This window comes from Dendrobates tinctorius, unplaced genomic scaffold (genome assembly GCF_039654945.1).
Source record: "Dendrobates tinctorius isolate UK_male_01 unplaced genomic scaffold, ASM3965494v1 ptg000035l, whole genome shotgun sequence".
NCBI classification, from domain to species: domain Eukaryota; kingdom Metazoa; phylum Chordata; class Amphibia; order Anura; family Dendrobatidae; genus Dendrobates; species Dendrobates tinctorius.
The window spans coordinates 66318093-66336983 of record NW_027361703.1 but is presented as its reverse complement, the minus strand read 5'-3'; the positions used below and the strand labels follow the sequence as shown (position 1 = coordinate 66336983).

The 18891-nt window shown below is 44.0% G+C and overlaps 1 protein-coding gene across 2 annotated transcripts in view; it reads right to left on the bottom strand.

Moving 5' to 3' along the window:
- The window catches only part of COG5 (component of oligomeric golgi complex 5), a 555903-nt gene that overhangs the window by 13438 nt on the left and 523574 nt on the right, over window positions 1–18891 (bottom strand). For both annotated transcript variants that reach the window (XM_073573558.1, XM_073573559.1), the window contains exons 20-21: window positions 8686–8812; window positions 6429–6508 (exon numbers count right to left, since the gene is read on the bottom strand). In XM_073573558.1, the coding sequence (XP_073429659.1) occupies window positions 6429–6508; window positions 8686–8812 (207 nt within the window). The remainder of the gene's footprint in view (window positions 1–6428; window positions 6509–8685; window positions 8813–18891) is intronic.

Sequence of the window (18891 nt, the reverse complement as noted above, 5' to 3'; positions counted from 1 at the left end):
AGACACCTAGAACTAAAAGAATCACGGAGAATCAGAAGATGAAGCAATAAAAGCAAAGCAACAGCCCATAGTACAGTTGTGGCCAAAAGTATTGACACCCCTGCAATTCTGTCAGATAATACTCAGTTTCTTCCTGAAAATGATTGCAAACATAGTAACATAGTTATTAAGGTTGAAGGGAGACTTTAAGTCCATCTAGTTCAACCCATATCCTATCCTAACTTGCCCTAACATGTTGGTCCAGAGGAAGGCAAAAAGAACCCATGTGGCAAACAGTAAGCTTCACATTGGGGAAAAAAAATTCCTTCCTGACTCCACATACGGCAATTAGACTAGCTCCCTGGATCAACGCATTATTAGGGTAACTAGTGTATATACCCTGTAATATTATACTTTTCAAGAAAGGCATCCAGACCCTTCTTAAATTTTAGTAGGGAATCACTCATTACAACATCATATGGCAGAGAGTTCCATAGTCTCACTGCTCTTACAGTAAAGAATCCGCATCTGTGAGTATGCTTAAACCTTCTTTCCTCCAGACGTAGAGGATGCCCCCGTCACAGGTCTAAGAGTAAAAAGATCATTAGAAAGGTCTTTGTACTGTCCCCACATATATTTATACATTGTAATAAGATCACCCCTAAGCCTTCGATTTTCCAAACTAAATAACCCCAGGTGTAATAACCTGTCTTGGTATTGCAGACCCCCTAGTTCCCTAATAACCTTGGTCGCTCTTCTCTGCACCCGCTCCAGTTCAGCTATGTCTTTCTTATACTCCGGAGACCAGAACTGTACACAGTATTCTAAGTGTGGTCGCACTAGTGACTTATATAGAGGTAAAATTATGTTTTCCTCATGAGCATCTATGCCTCTTTTAATGCATCCCATTATTTTATTTGCCTTTGCAGCAGCTGCCTGACACTGGCCACTAAATGTGAGTTTGTCGTCCACCCATACACCCAGGTCTTTTTCAGTGACTGTTTTGCCCAGTGTTTTACAATTAAGCACATAATTATACATCTTGTTTGTTCTACCCAAGTGCATGACCTTACATTTATCCCCATTAAAGCTCATTTGCCATTTATCAGCCCAAGCTTCTAGTTTACATAAATCCTCCTGTAATATAACATTGTCCTCCTCTGTATTGATTACCCTGCAGAGTTTAGTGTCATCTGCAAATATTGTAATTCTACTCTGTATGCCCCCTACAAGGTCATTAATAAATATGTTAAAAAGAAGCGGGCCCAAAACTGACCCCTGTGGTACCCCACTGCTAACCGTGACCCAGTCCGAGTGTGCTCCATTAATAACCACCCTTTGTTTCCTATCCCTGAGCCAGCTCTTAACCCGCCTACACATATTTTCCCCTATCCCCATTGTTCTCATTTTATGTATCAACCTTTTGTGTGGCACCGTATCAAAAGCTTTTGAAAAGTCCATGTACACCACGTCCACTGCATTCCCTTGGTCCAGTCCGGAACTTACCTCTTCAGAAAAGCTTATCAGATTAGTCTGACAGGAACGGTCCCTTGTAAACCCATGTTGATATTGGGTCATGAGGTTATTCTTCTCCAGATACTCCAGTATAGTATCTCTTAGAAAACCCTCCAGGATTTTACCCACAGTTGAGGTTAAACTTACTGGCCTATAATTTCCAAGTTCAGTTTTTGTCCCCTTTTTGAATATTGGCACCACATTTGCTATACACCAGTCCTGTGGTACAGACCCTGTTATTATGGAATCTTTAAAGATTAAAAATAATGGTCTATCTATGACTGTGCTTAATTCCTGCAGTACTCGGGGGTGTATCCCATCCGGGCCCAGGGATTTGTCAATTTTAGTGATTTTTAGACACTGCCGTACTTCCTGCTGGGTTAAGCAGGTGACATTTAATGGAGAATTTTTATCCCTGATCATGTTATCCGTCATGGGATTTTCTTGTGTAAATAATGTTGAAAAAAAATCATTTAGCATATTGGCTTTTTCCTCATCCTCATCCACCATTTCACCCAGACTATTTTTAAGGGGGCCAACACTATCATTTTTTAGTTTCTTACTATTTATGTAGTTAAAGAATATTTTGGGATTATTTTTACTTTCTCTGGCAATGAGTCTCTCTGTCTCAATCTTTGCTGTCTTGATTTGCTTTTTACAGAATTTATTTAATCTTCTGTATTTATGTAATGCCTCATCACTACCTACTTGCTTTAATTCTCTAAATGCTTTATTTTTATCTCTTATTGCATCCCTTACAGCTCTATTTAGCCATAGAGGTTTCCTCCTATTTCTACATGTTTATTCCCATACGGTATATATTGTGCACAGGTCCTAATTCAGGATGCGAATAAACGTCTCCCATTTTCTTTGTGTATTTTTATGTCTCAGGATATCGTCCCAGTTTCCGTTGGAAATTTGCCCTCCTGAAGTTTAGTGTCCTTGTAACCCCTCTACTACACATCTTATTAAAGGATACATGAAAACTTATTAATTTGTGATCACTATTACCCAAGTGACCCTCAACCCTTACATTTGATATGCGGTCTGGCCTGTTGGTTAATATTACGTCTAGCAGTGCCCCCCCTCTTGTTGGGTCCTGAACCAGTTGTGAAAGGTAATTGTCTCTCATAGTTGTCAAAAACCTATTACCTTTGCTGGAACTGCAGGTTTCGGTTCCCCAATGTATTTCAGGGTAGTTGAAGTCCCCCATAATAATGACTTCTCCTTGAGTCGCCGCTTCATCTATTTGCTTGATGAGGATATTCTCTGTTGCTTCCATTATTTTTGGAGACTTACAATAAACCTCTATCAGTAATTTATCATTTTTCCCCCCTACCCTTATCTCTACCCACAGGGACTCTACATTTTCATTAGATTCATATATATTATCACGAAGGATGGGTTTTAAGGATGATTTTACATATAAACACACGCCTCCCCCTCGCTTATTTGTACGGTCATTTCTGAACAGACTATAGCCCTGTAAATTAACCGCCCAGTCATGGCTCTCATCCAGCCATGTCTCCGATATCCCCACCATGTCATAATTATGTTCCAACAACATTAACTCCAATTCCTCCATTTTGTTGGCGAGGCTTCTGGCATTAGTATACATGCACTTTATGTATCTCTCTGTACCTCTATTCTTTCTTAAATTACTAACTGTTCTAACCCCACCTCCCATGCCACCCCCAATTTCATTATTTGTGCCCAGGTCTCTATCTGCACTGTCTTCCCCTCCTATAAAAGGAATACCCTCCCCCCCGTCCCTAGTTTAAACACTCCTCCAACCTTCTAGCCATTTTCTCCTCCAGCACAGCTGCACCCTCCACATTGAGGTGCAGCCCGTCCCTAGCATAGAACTTGTAGCCAACTGAGAAGTCGGCCCAGTTCTGCAGGAACCCAAACCCCTCCTTCCTACACCAATTCCTGAGCCACTTATTAACCTCCCTAATCTCCCGTTGCCTCTTTGGCGTGGCAAGTGGTACAGGAAGTATTTCCGAAAATACCACCTTGGAGGTCCTTGCTTTAAGCTTACAGCCTAATTCCCTGAAATCATCTTTAAGGACCTTCCACCTACCTCTAACTTTGTCATTTGTGCCAATGTGCACCATGACCGCTGGATCCTCACCAGCCCCTCCCAGTAATCTGTCAACCCGATCAGCGATGTGTCAGACTCGAGCGCCAGGTAGGCAGCACACCGTTCGACGATCCCTGTCTTTGTGACAGATTGCCCTATCTGTTCCCCTAATAATTGAGTCTCCCACTACCAGAACCTGTCTGGCCTGCCCTGCTCTCCTATTTCCCCCCTTACTGGAGCAGACACTCCTCCGGCTTTCAGAGGACATGCCTTGCTGCAGCAGTGCTACTCCTGCACTAACACTCCCCTCATCTGCCAACTTGGCAAACTTATTGGGGTGTGCTAGATCAGGACTAGCCTCCCTGGTGCTCTTCCCTCTACCCCGCCTTCTAACTGTCACCCAGCTAGCTGCTTCATTGTCCTGCAGCTCCAACCTAGCATCCCCCCCTCATCTATCCCATTGAGAGCCTGTTCAGTGAGCAGAAGACTCCTTTCCATATTGTCTATGGATCTCAGTGTTGCCAGAAACACAAATTCTTTGGTATTATAATCTTCATTTAATTTGTCTTAAATGAAAAAACACAAAAAGAATTGTCCTAAAGCCAAATTGGATTTAATTCCACACCAAACATAAAAAACATAAAAAAGAGGGTGGACAAAAGTATTGGCACTGTTCGAAAAATCATGTGATGCTTCTCTAATTTGTGTAATTAACAGCACCTGTAACACTTACCTGTGGCACCTAACAGGTGTTGGCAATAACTAAATCACACTTGCAGCCAGTTGACATGGATTAAAACTGACTCAACCTCTGTCCTGTGTCCTTGTGTGTACCACATTGAGCATGGAGAAAAGAAAGAAGACCAAAAAACTGTCTGAGGACTTGAGAAACCAAATTGTGAGGAAGCATGAGCAATCTCAAGGCTACAAGTCCATCTCCAAAGACCAGAATGTTCCTGTGTCTACTGTGCGTAGTGTCATCAAGAAGTTTAAAGCCCATGGCACTGTGGCTAACCTCCCTAGATGTGGACGGAAAAGAAAAATTGACAAGAGATTTCAACGCAAGATTGTGCGGATGTTGGATAAAGAACCTCGACTAACATCCAAACAAGTTCAAGACCCCACTTCTTACCCTGAGACATAAAAAAGCCAGGCTGGAGTTTGCCAAAACTTACCTGAAAAAGAATAAAACGTTTTGGAAGAATGTTCTCTGGTCAGATGAGACAAAAGTAGAGCTTTTTGGGCAAAGGCATCAACATAGAGTTTACAGGGGAAAAAAAGAGGCTTTCAAAGAAAAGAACATTTTCCCTACAGTCAAACATGGCGGAGGCTCCCTGATGTTTTGGGGTTGCTTTGCTGCCTCTGGACTGCTTGACCGTGTGCATGGCATTATGAAGTCTGAAGACTACTAACAAATTTTGCAGCATAATGTAGGGCCCAGTGTGAGAAAGCTGGGTCTCCCTCAGAGGTCAAGGGTCTTCCAGCAGGACAATGACCCAAAACACACTTCAAAAAGCACTAGAAAATGGCTTGAGAGAAAGCACTGGAGACTTCTAAGGTGGCCAGCAATGAGTCCAGACCTGAATCCCATAGAACACCTGTGGAGAGATCTAAAAATGGCAGTTTGGAGAAGGCACCCTTCAAATATCAGGGACCTGGAGCAGTTTGCCAAAGAAGAATGGTCTGAAATTCCAGCAGAGCATTGTAAGAAACTCATTGATGGTTACCGGAAGCAGTTGGTTGCAGTTATTTTGGCTAAAGGTTGTGCAACCAAGTATTAGGCTGAGGGTGCCAATACTTTTGTCTGGCCCATTTTTGGAGTTTTGTGTGAAATGATCAATGTTTTGCTTTTTGCTTCATTCTCTTTTGTGTTTTTTCATTTAAGACAAATTAAATGAAGATAATAATACCAAAGAATTTGTGTTTGCAATCATTTTCAGGAAGAAACTGAGTATTATCTGACAGAATTGCAGGGGTGTCAATACTTTTGGCCACGACTGTAGTTGATAAGACCAACTACTTATCCAAACCTAAAAAACCAAGAGTAGAAATGTATCTGGTTGCTATAGTGGCACCTCTACTTTATATAGGACTCCAGACTTGAACTATGACTGGCAGTAGAATTACAAGAGGCTAGTGTCTGCCTCATTAAAGTCACTTGGTCCATTTGGGGTTTTCTCCCTAATCCCTGTTTGTAGGGCTTCAGGCGGAGGTCCCAATGGAGCCACTGACCTGTGGCCCAAACGCAATATGAACCAGGTCTAAGGATAACTGTCATCATGGGGAACCAATGCATATGGTAATGTCATAATTGGCATGGTCAGTGACTTTGTCTGGAGTGTCTTCTTTAAGGTCCCAGAATGGGTGATAATCTCAATAACAATATGGATGTAGGAATGGTGGGCAGCGAGGCAGCGACATCCATTGCCATACAATTGTGGCAGCTGTATCTGGAAACGGGGGAAGCCTACTCCAATGACATATTGCATTCCCTTTAAGACTCAATACTCAGTTTGATATGGGGCCCAACGTCACTACCAGTAATGTTATCAAGTGATAATGGAGCACATGTAGTTGTCAAAGACACTCTTTCGTGTTTACTCTATGAACATTGTAGGTTGCTGATTTTTTAGGAATGTATACATTGGGAATATTGTGAAAAAAATTTCTGTTTAATGTCAAATTCTATTTTGAAAATGTAATTTGGCTTCTTTACGGGAAGGGGGCTAGTCTGTATGACAGGCCACGTAATCTAGTTCTAATAATAAAAATACATATTGTTGATTAATATAAGTGTCCATGTTAGACTAAGTTGGTTGCGACGGGCCAACTGCTCTATAGCATTTTTTACCTTATTAGAACCAGACGGTCTTTTTCAGATGGGTGATCATCCAGCCACTGGGAATAGCGAGCAATCGACCATTCAGCCCTCTGGAGAACGGAACACACAAATATAGCTCAATTAGAAGGACCTCTGTGCCACGCAATATTTGCCATATAATATTTGTACCAATCTGATTCTTATTGTTTTTTAATAACTCAAGAGGCACATTAAACAGTCACATGCCATACCTATTGGCATCACAGCGGAGACTATTAAATGGTATCCACGGCATGTGCCAATATTGTAACGTTATCATTCGCAGCCTCTAAGACCAACAGGTGACCACTGAAACATGGCTTTGGCTCATTGGGAGATTTAAGAGACTAGTGGTGTTTTTGCTTTTTTATTATTTGAGTGCCTACAAACACAGATACAGGTCATTTCCATTGGTATCTCTGCTAGTAGTGGGGAATAAAGGCTTTTAGACAGCAGGAACCTCAGATTGTGATCCCAGGGTACAAATTTACTGCCTATAGGAAAGTGAATTAGCTAAGAAGGCGGTAATGTGACGGCTCGTGGTTAAAGGGAACCTGCCACCCCCCAGGGCGTTTTTCAGTTAAATAGCCACCCTCAGCAGCACTAAGGCTGCAATTCTGTGAAGGTGGCTCTTCTGTTTCTCACCCCTAGTAACGCTGAAATATCGAGTTTTATAAATACCTCCTCATACCTGTAATGTGTCCCATAGGTATGGTGTGTCCCCCTGTATTAGCTGCTTCCCAGCCATCCATCATGCCTGTCCGGTGTCTCGGCGCCGTCCACCATCTGTCCATCATGATGCGTCGCTGCCTCCTGTTTTGAATGCCGGTGCGTGCGCTGTGATAAGAGTTCTCGGGCATGTGCAGTGCGCGCTGCCCGAGAACCGACTTCAGGCTATTGCACCTCCGTGTTGCGGAGGCCCCAGCCCCGCAGTGTGAATACATCATAACACACTGTGGGGCGGGATCTGGGGCCTCCACAACGCACAGGCGCAATAGCCTGTTGTCGGTTCTCGGGCAGCGCACACTGCGCATGCCCGAGAACTCTTGTCACAGCGCAGGCGCCAGCATTCAAAACAGGAGGATGCAGCGACGCACAGGGGCATCATGATGGACAGATGGTGGACAGCGCCGTTACACCGGACAGGCATGAGGACGGATGGTAGGCGGACGATACATGGGGGCACACCATACCTATGGGACACGTTACAGGTACGAGGAGATATTTATAAAAGTTGATATTTCAGCGTTACTAGGGGTCAGAAAAAGAAGAGCCACCTTCACAGAATGCAACCTTAGTGCTGCTGAGGGTGGCTCTTTAACTGAAAAATGCCCTGGTGGGTGACAGGTTCTCTTTAAAATCCAAAATAAGCAGCTCTTTTAAAAAAAGAGAATAATAAAAATATAACTGTGGAAGTCTAAGGTACCGCCGTTCCAACAGATAGGCAATCATATTGTGCCACTGGGCTATCAGTAAAATTTTACCGATCGGTGGTCGTTTAAATGCCTGTTTACACAGACAGACCAAAGTAAATGATGCGCACTGAGCGATCTGTACCAGATCGCTGTAGATTTGTCATTGCATCTGCAGAGTAAAGCAATATTCCTTAGCTGAGGTGATGTGAGTAATGTGGGTCTTCCTTGCCATCTACTAAGCCATAAAGTTTACATTTGTACTTGTGGATCCCAAGTACAATGGTTACGGAAGATGCACAAATGGTTTCCTTATCCTAAAGTGCAAAAATTGTTGGATAATGTGGCATATACATAAAATGACAGCAGGGATCAGCATTTCAGGGGTGTGCAATGGTTTCAGAATATGACATATCATGGCTTGGATGTCAGGAGACTAGCGATAAGCGAGGTGTTGTCTGAGCATGTCCGTGTGCTAATAGGGTGAATTCGGCATGCTCAAAAAATGTGGTCTAGTCCTCGTGGCGGTTTGACAGCCGCAACACATGCAGAGAGTACCTGTTTGTTAGGCAATCCCTGCTGTGAGACATGTAGGCGTGGGGACTCAAGCTTAGTATTAGAGCGCGCCGCAGTCACTCTATTAGCACACGAGCGTGCTCCGATAACACCTTATCCCAGTACGCTCGCTCATCACTACAGGAGACCAATTTTACTTAAAAATCTTATTTGCTAGCGCTCCTATGATTTCATCATGTATAAATCTGAGATGTACAGTATGTGCAGTTTTGTCTTGCGAGGACAGGGGTCCACAGTGCCATATGGAACATTCATCGTACCTGATAGGGGGATTTCAATTCTTGGGGAGCCCTGGTAAAGAGAAACTGGAGGATGACACTGTAAGGAATTAGGTCTCCTACAGAAGCACTGCTGGCAATATGCTCACTGGTCTGAAATAGTAAAGGCCTAGAAGAAAATTAAAATTAAAAAAAAAAAAACGTATACAGATATAAATATGTGCACACACATACATACAGAATATATACAGAGTCTTTTATATAAAGCCAGACTGCAGAATACTTGTATTTATGAGCGAGCAGTTGTACATCATATCACACCGTTATACATTATTTACTCTATTTGAAAAGCTCACCAAAGACTGTTTGTTATGTATTACGAAACACAGGTGGCACCGGACTATTGTAGAAGGAATTTCATCACGCCACATGCAAATGTCTGAATAGATCATACAACCCATCTTTATTCTAATGCAATGCTTGTGATCCCATCCAGCCAAGGGTGAGCTGAGGTGCTTCATGAACTACTGATTTCACGGAAGGGACCACAATAGAGAAGCTTTGATGAAGCCGCTCCTCAGCTGACGGTAAATGCCATTTTTGGACAAGTTAACGCTGTCATTTCTTCCTAAATAAAAGCTGATCCTTGAAATAAATAATGTCTTGTCAAAGCAGCCTTGGCAAGAAGATTGCAACTAACAAAACAGACTAATTGTGCTATAATTGTACATTGCCTCCATTTTTAGCCTTTCTTCTAATACGCCTAAGATTTCCATGCATCTACAGTGGGGAAAAAAAGTATTTAGTCAGTCAGCAATAGTGCAAGTTCCACCACTTAAAAAGATGAGAGGCGTCTGTAATTTACATCATAGGTAGACCTCAACTATGGGAGACAAACTGAGAAAAAAAAATCCAGAAAATCACATTGTCTGTTTTTTTTTCATTTTTTTTGCATATTATGGTGGAAAATAAGTATTTGGTCAGAAACAAGCAATCAAGATTTCTGGCTCTCACAGACCTGTAACTTCTTCTTTAAGAGTCTCCTCTTTCCTCCACTCATTACCTGTAGTAATGGCACCTGTTTAAACTTGTTATCAGTATAAAAAGACACCTGTGCACACCCTCAAACAGTCTGACTCCAAACTCCACTATGGTGAAGACCAAAGAGCTGTCAAAGGACACCAGAAACAAAATTGTAGCCCTGCACCAGGCTGGGAAGACTGAATCTGCAATAGCCAACCAGCTTGGAGTGAAGAAATCAACTGTGGGAGCAATAATTAGAAAATGGAAGACATACAAGACCACTGATAATCTCCCTCGATCTGGTGCTCCACGCAAAATCCCACCCCGTGGGGTCAGAATGATCACAAGAACGGTGAGCAAAAATCCCAGAACCATGCGGGGGGACCTAGTGAATGAACTGCAGAGAGCTGCGACCAATGTAACAAGGCCTACCATAAGTAACACACTACGCCACCATGGACTCAGATCCTGCAGTGCCAGACGTGTCCCACTGCTTAAGCCTGTACATGTCCGGGCCCGTCTGAAGTTTGCTAGAGAGCATTTGGATGATCCAGAGGAGTTTTGGGAGAATGTCCTATGGTCTGATGAAACCAAACTGGAACAGTTTGGTAGAAACACAACTTGTCGTGTTTGGAGGAAAAAGAATACTGAGTTGCATCCATCAAACACCATACCTACTGTAAAGCATGGTGGTGGAAACATCATGCTTTGGGGCTGTTTCTCTGCAAAGGGGCCAGGACGACTGATCCGGGTACATGAAAGAATGAATGGGGCCATGTATCGTGAGATTTTGAGTGCAAACCTCCTTCCATCAGCAAGGGCATTGAAGATGAAACGTGGCTGGGTCTTTCAACATGACAATGATCCAAAGCACACCGCCAGGGCAACAAAGGAGTGGCTTCGTAAGAAGCATTTCAAGGTCCTGGAGTGGCCTAGCCAGTCTCCAGATCTCAACCCTATAGAAAACCTTTGGAGGGAGTTGAAAGTCCGTGTTGCCAAGCGAAAAGCCAAAAACATCACTGCTCTAGAGGAGATCTGCATGGAGGAATGGGCCAACATACCAACAACAGTGTGTGGCAACCTTGTGAAGACTTACAGAAAACGTTTGACCTCTGTCATTGCCAACAAAGGATATATCACAAAGTATTGAGATGAAATTTTGTTTCTGACCAAATACTTATTTTCCACCATAATATGCAAATAAAATGAAAAAAAAACAGACAATGTGATTTTCTGGATTTTTTTTTCTCAGTTTGTCTCCCATAGTTGAGGTCTACCTATGATGTAAATTACAGACGCCTCTCATCTTTTTAAGTGGTGGAACTTGCACTATTGCTGACTGACTAAATACCTTTTTTCCCCACTGTAACTGAATGTAATGCGTCAAAATGAATAAAAAATATCTCATTAGAGAGTCACAAAAAATCAAAAATGATTAAAATAAGGTTTCCAGTATTATTCCTTGCCTAGTGTCCCAAATACCGAGCAGACTGTAGTCTTTCCAGTGCAGCATTTGGAACAAGGGTGAACATACTGCCGATTCAGCTGCATTGGGGCCCCGGGCAGGAGGGGACTCAGGAAAAACTAATGTTGGTGGTACATAATCGATCACAGAGCCAGCAGCATTGCTAACAGGGGAGGCCGGCCCGCTCTGCTGCACACTACACACGATTATTGCTGAGGGGCCCCGTCCTCTCCTGTTAGTGCGGATGCTGCTGTCCGGGCTGATCTATGTAGAGACGCGGCTGCGAGGAGGGAGCGTCACATTGAGCCTCATGCGATTCCCTCCAGCGCGGCACATGCCTGTGCCGTGCCGCTGTTCACAGGGTATAAGAGGGGGAGGTTGCTGAAGCATGACATTCACCATGTCCTGATCACTATAAGGGGGGGTCTCCTGCGTGCCCCTCAGGGCACTGCACGCAGTGACATTTGTGCCTCATTGCTAGAGATGAGCGAATTTGTTCGGATTTTGGCCCCGAATCTGATTTTGACATATTCGAACATTATTCGGGCCGAATGTATGTCTTATGATTGATTCCGAACATATTCGGCCATTTTTTACTCCCATTGACTCTAATGAGGTTCGGCTGTGTTCAGCAAATGTTGCAAAAACAATATTCGATTCCGATCGTACTCGGAACCGAATCTGAACAAACTAGCTCATCTCTACTCATTGCCTGTCAGCCAATCACAGACTTTTCTTTATAAGGACATCTGTGCTTGGTTGACAGGGGATCATATTCAAGTGTTTTCTGTGCCCTGGAGCCACAGCTTGGAGCAGGAAGCTTTAGCAGAAGAGACTGTGGGACCAGACTGACGGGATGGTAAGACACAAGGGAGGACATACCGCTAATGCAGCTGGTGAAGCTGCATCAGGGCCCAAAAGTGGAGGCATGTGTGTTTATGCATGTGTATGTATATAAGTGTGCGTGTATCTCTGTGTATATGAGTGTGTGTGCATGTATGTATATATGTATGTGTGTTTGTGTGTGTATGTATGTATGCATGCATGTGTTTATACATGTAGTGTTTAGTGTGAACATATTTGTTTTTGGTTCATGTATGATACTGTTTTTGCAAAGAATAGGAAAATCAACCAGCCTCATTCACCAAATAATTAAGTTATCTCCGATCCAACCACTGCCCCCCTGGGATTCTGAGAACAGATGTCTGCAGTCTCGTCCTGGATGGAGCAGAGTTGTGTATTCTCGGCCTCTGCTCTGTCCATTATCTATAGAGCTGCTGAGCCCCACAGAGATTGTAAGAACAGGGGTCTGCAGTCTCGTCCTGGATGGAGCAGAGTTGTGTATTCTCGGCCTCTGCTCTCTCCATTATCTATAGAGCTGCTGAGCCCCACAGAGATTCTGAGAACAGAGGTCTGCAGTCTCGTCCTGGATGGAGCCAAGTCGTGTATTCTCGGCCTCTGCTCTCTCCATTATCTATAGAGCTGCTGAGCCCCACAGAGATTGTAAGAACAGGGGTCTGCAGTCTCGTCCTGGATGGAGCAGAGTTGTGTATTCTCGGCCTCTGCTCTCTCCATTATCTATAGAGCTGCTGAGCCCCACAGAGATTGTAAGAACAGGGGTCTGCAGTCTCGTCCTGGATGGAGCAGAGTTGTGTATTCTCGGCCTCTGCTCTCTCCATTATCTATAGAGCTGCTGAGCCCCACAGAGATTCTGAGAACAGGGGTCTGCAGTCTCGTCCTGGATGGAGCCAAGTTGTGTATTCTCGGCCTCTGCTCTCTCCATTATCTATAGAGCTGCTGAGCCCCACAGAGATTGTAAGAACAGGGGTCTGCAGTCTCGTCCTGGATGGAGCAGAATTGTGTATTCTCGGCCTCTGCTCTCTCCATTATCTATAGAGCTGCTGAGCCCCACAGAGATTCTGAGAACAGGGGTCTGCAGTCTCGTCCTGGATGGAGCCGAGTTGTGTATTCTCGCCCTCTGCTCTCTCCATTATCTATAGAGCTGCTGAGCCCCACAGAGATTGTAAGAACAGGGGTCTGCAGTCTCGTCCTGGATGGAGCAGAATTGTGTATTCTCGGCCTCTGCTCTCTCCATTATCTATAGAGCTGCTGAGCCCCACAGAGATTCTGAGAACAGGGGTCTGCAGTCTCGTCCTGGATGGAGCCGAGTTGTGTATTCTCGGCCTCTGCTCTCTCCATTATCTATAGAGCTGCTGAGCCCCACAGAGATTGTAAGAACAGGGGTCTGCAGTCTCGTCCTGGATGGAGCAGAGTTGTGTATTCTCGGCCTCTGCTCTCTCCATTATCTATAGAGCTGCTGAGCCCCACAGAGATTGTAAGAACAGGGGTCTGCAGTCTCGTCCTGGATGGAGCAGAGTTGTGTATTCTCGGCCTCTGCTCTCTCCATTATCTATAGAGCTGCTGAGCCCCACAGAGATTCTGAGAACAGGGGTCTGCAGTCTCGTCCTGGATGGAGCCAAGTTGTGTATTCTCGGCCTCTGCTCTCTCCATTATCTATAGAGCTGCTGAGCCCCACAGAGATTGTAAGAACAGGGGTCTGCAGTCTCGTCCTGGATGGAGCAGAGTTGTGTATTCTCGGCCTCTGCTCTCTCCATTATCTATAGAGCTGCTGAGCCCCACAGAGATTCTGAGAACAGGGGTCTGCAGTCTCGTCCTGGATGGAGCCGAGTTGTGTATTCTCGCCCTCTGCTCTCTCCATTATCTATAGAGCTGCTGAGCCCCACAGAGATTGTAAGAACAGGGGTCTGCAGTCTCGTCCTGAATGGAGCAGAATTGTGTATTCTCGGCCTCTGCTCTCTCCATTATCTATAGAGCTGCTGAGCCCCACAGAGATTCTGAGAACAGGGGTCTGCAGTCTCGTCCTGGATGGAGCCGAGTTGTGTATTCTCGGCCTCTGCTCTCTCCATTATCTATAGAGCTGCTGAGCCCCACAGAGATTGTAAGAACAGGGGTCTGCAGTCTCGTCCTGGATGGAGTCGAGTTGTGTATTCTCGGCCTCTGCTCTCTCCATTATCTATAGAGCTGCTGAGCCCCACAAAGATTGTAAGAACAGGGGTCTGCAGTCTCGTCCTGGATGGAGCAGAGTTGTGTATTCTCGGCCTCTGCTCTCTCCATTATCTATAGAGCTGCTGAGCCCCACAGAGATTCTGAGAACAGGGGTCTGCAGTCTCGTCCTGGATGGAGCCGAGTTGTGTATTCTCGGCCTCTGCTCTCTCCATTATCTATAGAGCTGATGAGCCCCACAGAGATTGTAAGAACAGGGGTTTGCAGTCTCGTCCTGGATGGAGCAGAGTTGCGCATACTTGGCCTCTGCTCTCTTCATTATGTATAGAGCTGCTGATGTCTGTGCTCGGCTAGATCAGTTCCATAGACAATGAATAGAGTAGAAGTCAAGCATGTACCCCTCCAGTCCATTCATGGCTGAGCTGCAGAGTCCTGTTCTCCGGATTGCTGGGGGTCCCAGTCGTCAGTACGTTATCCCTTATCATCTGGATTGTGGATAACTTGATTTATTTGGGGAATAGCCCTTTATCAGATACCAGATGGTATAGATACCACACATATAATATAATATATACATGTTGGGCTCAGCAGAACCGAATCCTAACAGAGATATATATCTTCATCTCAGTAACAAAATATAAATATATATATATTTAGAGGTGTGGGGGGCCCAAATAGAGCTTTAGCTGTGGTGCCCTGTGAACTCTATGTACGCCTCTGCTTGCAGGGTGGTGATAGTGAGGGCAATCTGACCTGTTGCTCAGAGTTCAAAGCTGCAGGGTCCCATGGCCAGATTCCCCTCATCATAAGCGGCATACCAGACATGGAGGGGGCCCAGAAATATTTCTTGCACAGGGGCCCCAAGCTGTCAGTGTTCGCCTCTGATTTGGAATATCATGTTAACAAGTTGGCTGCCAAATTTCATTTCACATGGAAGTAGTCAATATAACAGCCTTCTTGGACCACATAATAGATGGAAGTTGGGTCCTCTTATTAAATAGGGTTTACTGAGGAAAGCCTAGAAGGTACACAGGCTGAATCCACCTACTACAGGGCAGATGGCCTTTACAGATATATATGTATGTTCTATGCCTAGTAGTGCCTGATTCTGCACATACTTCTTTTGTGACTAATGTAATTACAAAAGGTTTGCTGTGTCAATTTGACACTTGTATAGTAAAAGCCTCCTGGTACATGTGGTAAATGTTGTAGGGCAAAAGGTGAGGTTAAAATTACTGCTGTCATTTTAATAAGCTTAATACTCTGTTAGTGATGTCTAATGTGGTAATAGCATCAACTGGTGACATTTAATTGTATCACAAGTTGTTTTTCTGTAAAACTCATTTGCATTGTGGGAAAAACCTATGCATTTTAGGTAAGACGGTCCTGGTGAAGTAGTCAATTTGTAAGAAGCAGTCTAGCTGAACAGTTGTCTAAAACTTTTTCCTGCATTATGTTACTAAAACACCATTATCGTGGATAAAGTATATTTGGTAAGGGAACGCTCTCTTTTCTATGGTATTGTGTATTCAGAATTATTGTTAGATCAGTGATACTACTGTGTTTTCTCTTTTTAAATCATAATGACAACCCAAAAAGAAAATGCTTTGTAAAGGAGAATCAATTCTCAAAATAGTGAGTAACGGTTACCAAAAGCTCAAGGAACTGAGCGACTTGTTAATGGAGGTACAAGTTGCTCAGCTAGAAGGCGATCTGCCAGGTTTGGCATTCCTGGACACAGCCAGGGTTGTCAACCCAATTGTCCAAAAACTCCCTTATAACTTACAGGAGAAGTGGGTCACACATGGTTCCTGTTATAAAGACATACATAATTTACCATTTCCTCCCTTCACAGTGTTTGTAGACGTTGTCACTCATCAGGCGAGGATTAGAAATCATCCTAGTTTTGACTTACAGTTGTGGCCAAAAGTATTGACACCCCTGCAATTCTGTCAGATAATACTCAGTTTCTTCCTGAAAATGATTGCAATCACAAATTCTTTGGTATTATTATCTTCATTTAATTTGTCTTAAATGAAAAAACACAAAAGAGAATGAAGCAAAAAGGAAAACATTGATCATTTCACACAAAAACTCCAAAAATGGGCCAGACAAAAGTATTGGCACCCTCAGCCTAATACTTGGTTGCACAACCTTTAGCCAAAATAACTGCGACCAACCGCTTCCGGTAACCATCAATTAGTTTCTTACAATGCTCTGCTGGAATTTTAGACCATTCTTCTTTGGCAAACTGCTCCAGGTCCCTGATATTTGAAGGGTGCCTTCTCCAAACTGCCATTTTTAGATCTCTCCACAGTTGTTTTACGGGATTCAGGTCTGGACTCATTGCTGGCCACCTTAGAAGTCTCCAGTGCTTTCTCTCAAACCATTTTCTAGTGCTTTTTGAAGTGTGTTTTGGACCATTGTCCTGCTGGAAGACCCATGACCTCTGAGGGAGACCCAGCTTTCTCACACTGGGCCCTACATTATGCTGCAAAATTTGTTGGTAGTCTTCAGACTTCATAATGCCATGCACACGGTCAAGCAGTCCAGTGCCAGAGGCAGTAAAGCAACCCCAAAACATCAGGGAACCTCTGCCATGTTTGACTGTAGGGATCGTGTTTTTTTCTTTGAATGCCTCTTTTTTTCTCCTGTAAGCTCTATGTTGATGCCTTTGCCCAAAGAGCTCTACTTTTGTCTCATCTGACCAGAGAACATTCTTCCAAAACGTTTTAGGCTTTTTCAGGTAAGTTTTGGCAAACTCCAGCCTGACTTTTTTATGTCTTGGGGTAAGAAGTGGGGTCTTCCTGGGTCTCCTACCATACAGTCCCTTTTCATTCAGACGCCGACGGATAGTACGGGTTGACACTGTTGCACCCTCGGACTGCAGGGCAGCTTGAACTTGTTTGGATGTTAGTCAAGGTTCTTTATCCAACATCCGCACAATCTTGCGTTGAAATCTCTTGTCAATTTTTCTTTTCCGTCCACATCTAGGGAGGTTAGCCACAGTGCCATGGGCTTTAAACTTCTTGATGACACTGCGCACGGTAGACACAGGCACATTCAGGTCTTTGGAGATGGGCCTGCAGCCTTGAGATTGCTCATGCTTCCTCACAATTTGGTTTCTCAAGTCCTCAGACAGTTCTTTGGTCTTCCTTCTTTTCTCCACGCTCAATGTGGTACACATAAGGACACAGGACAGAGGTTGAGTCAACTTTAATCCATGTCAACTGGCTGCAAGTGTGATTTAGTTATTGCCAACACCTGTTAGGTGCCACAGGTAAGTTACAGGTGCTGTTAATTACACAAATTAGAGAAGCATCACATGATTTTTCGGACAGTGCCAATACTTTTGTCCACCCTCTTTTTTATGTTTGGTGTGGAATTATATCCAATTTGGCTTTAGGACAATTCTTTTTGTGTTTTTTTCATTTAACACAAATTAAATGAAGATAATAATAACAAAGAATTTGTGTTTGCAATCATTTTCAGGAAGAGACTGAGTATTATCTGACAGAATTGCAGGGGTGTGAATATTTTTGTTCACAACTATAACTCTGTAGTGTTCCACTGCCCATGGTATCAAACTTTGTCAAACCCTGGTGGCAGTCCACAAAACTAATGTTATCTCGCCACAGGTTTTCCTTGTGGAGTGGATAAGTTTTCTCAAGAAGATACCAAATCCAAGGATCTCAGCAAGCAGTGTCCCCTACATAGGAAACCTCATTCTCTGTAAAAATGCAGAGTCTTCAGGGAGAATTCTCTAGAAGACTGCAAGAGTTTCCTCAAAGAAAATAACATCTGCTTCAGATTCAGCGCTACAACATTGCACTTTGCCAGGAAGTGTGAAGCTAGTGTGAAATGCGCAGAATGTGGTAGCATAGAACACAACACATCTTTACACTCATGGGCATTGTCACAAATGGAGGAACGTGAAGGAAAGCAGGTGGACTCTGACATAGACACCCCAGTAGTCACCTCTCAGTGTACGGAGATTTGTAGAGGGCTTGTAGGAGGAAGGTCTTGCTCATAAATCTGCCTAGTCAGAGTCTATCCGGCAGGACAAAGGAAAAAAGCAATCAAGATATATGCAGGCCCAGATGATCAAATCAACAGGTCTTTAGCCAAGTCCTTCTTTGACATCTTTTACATTGCAGGCACCTGGTTCTCCCTACTCCTTGAAGACATGTTGAGATAGAGAGAAGAAAAGCGACCGGGTTCGAAGTGGAGTCTATAGATGATCAGACCTGCTTACCCCTGTCGACCGTACTGGAGTGCAATCAGATTCCTGACAACAGGCCCAAGATACCTACAACGGAGGTAGCGGCACACCACCCCCATTTGAAGAGCGTAGCCCACCTGATACCAGAACTGGATCAAGAAGCTCTGATAGCCTTATTCCTTGGAAAAGAGGTATTACGCCTTCATAAGGCTAGAGGACAGATCAATAGCCTCTAGAACGCTCCTTATGCCAAAAGATTTGACTTCGGATAGGTAATTATAGGAGATATCTGTCTAGGAGGAGCACACATGCATATTTCAGTCAACAGTATGCTAACTGGTGCACTTGAAAATTGACGTCCGTCTCTCTTACAGCCATGTCAGAGTACTTTCCTGATAAAAGAATTGTCGCATGGTGCTCCTCTGCCATGTCCTTTCGCAGACTCTTCCTGTGAAGTCCACGCTTGTGATGGTGAGCAAGATCGCATAGGATGCACAGTCTTCCACAGGACAAG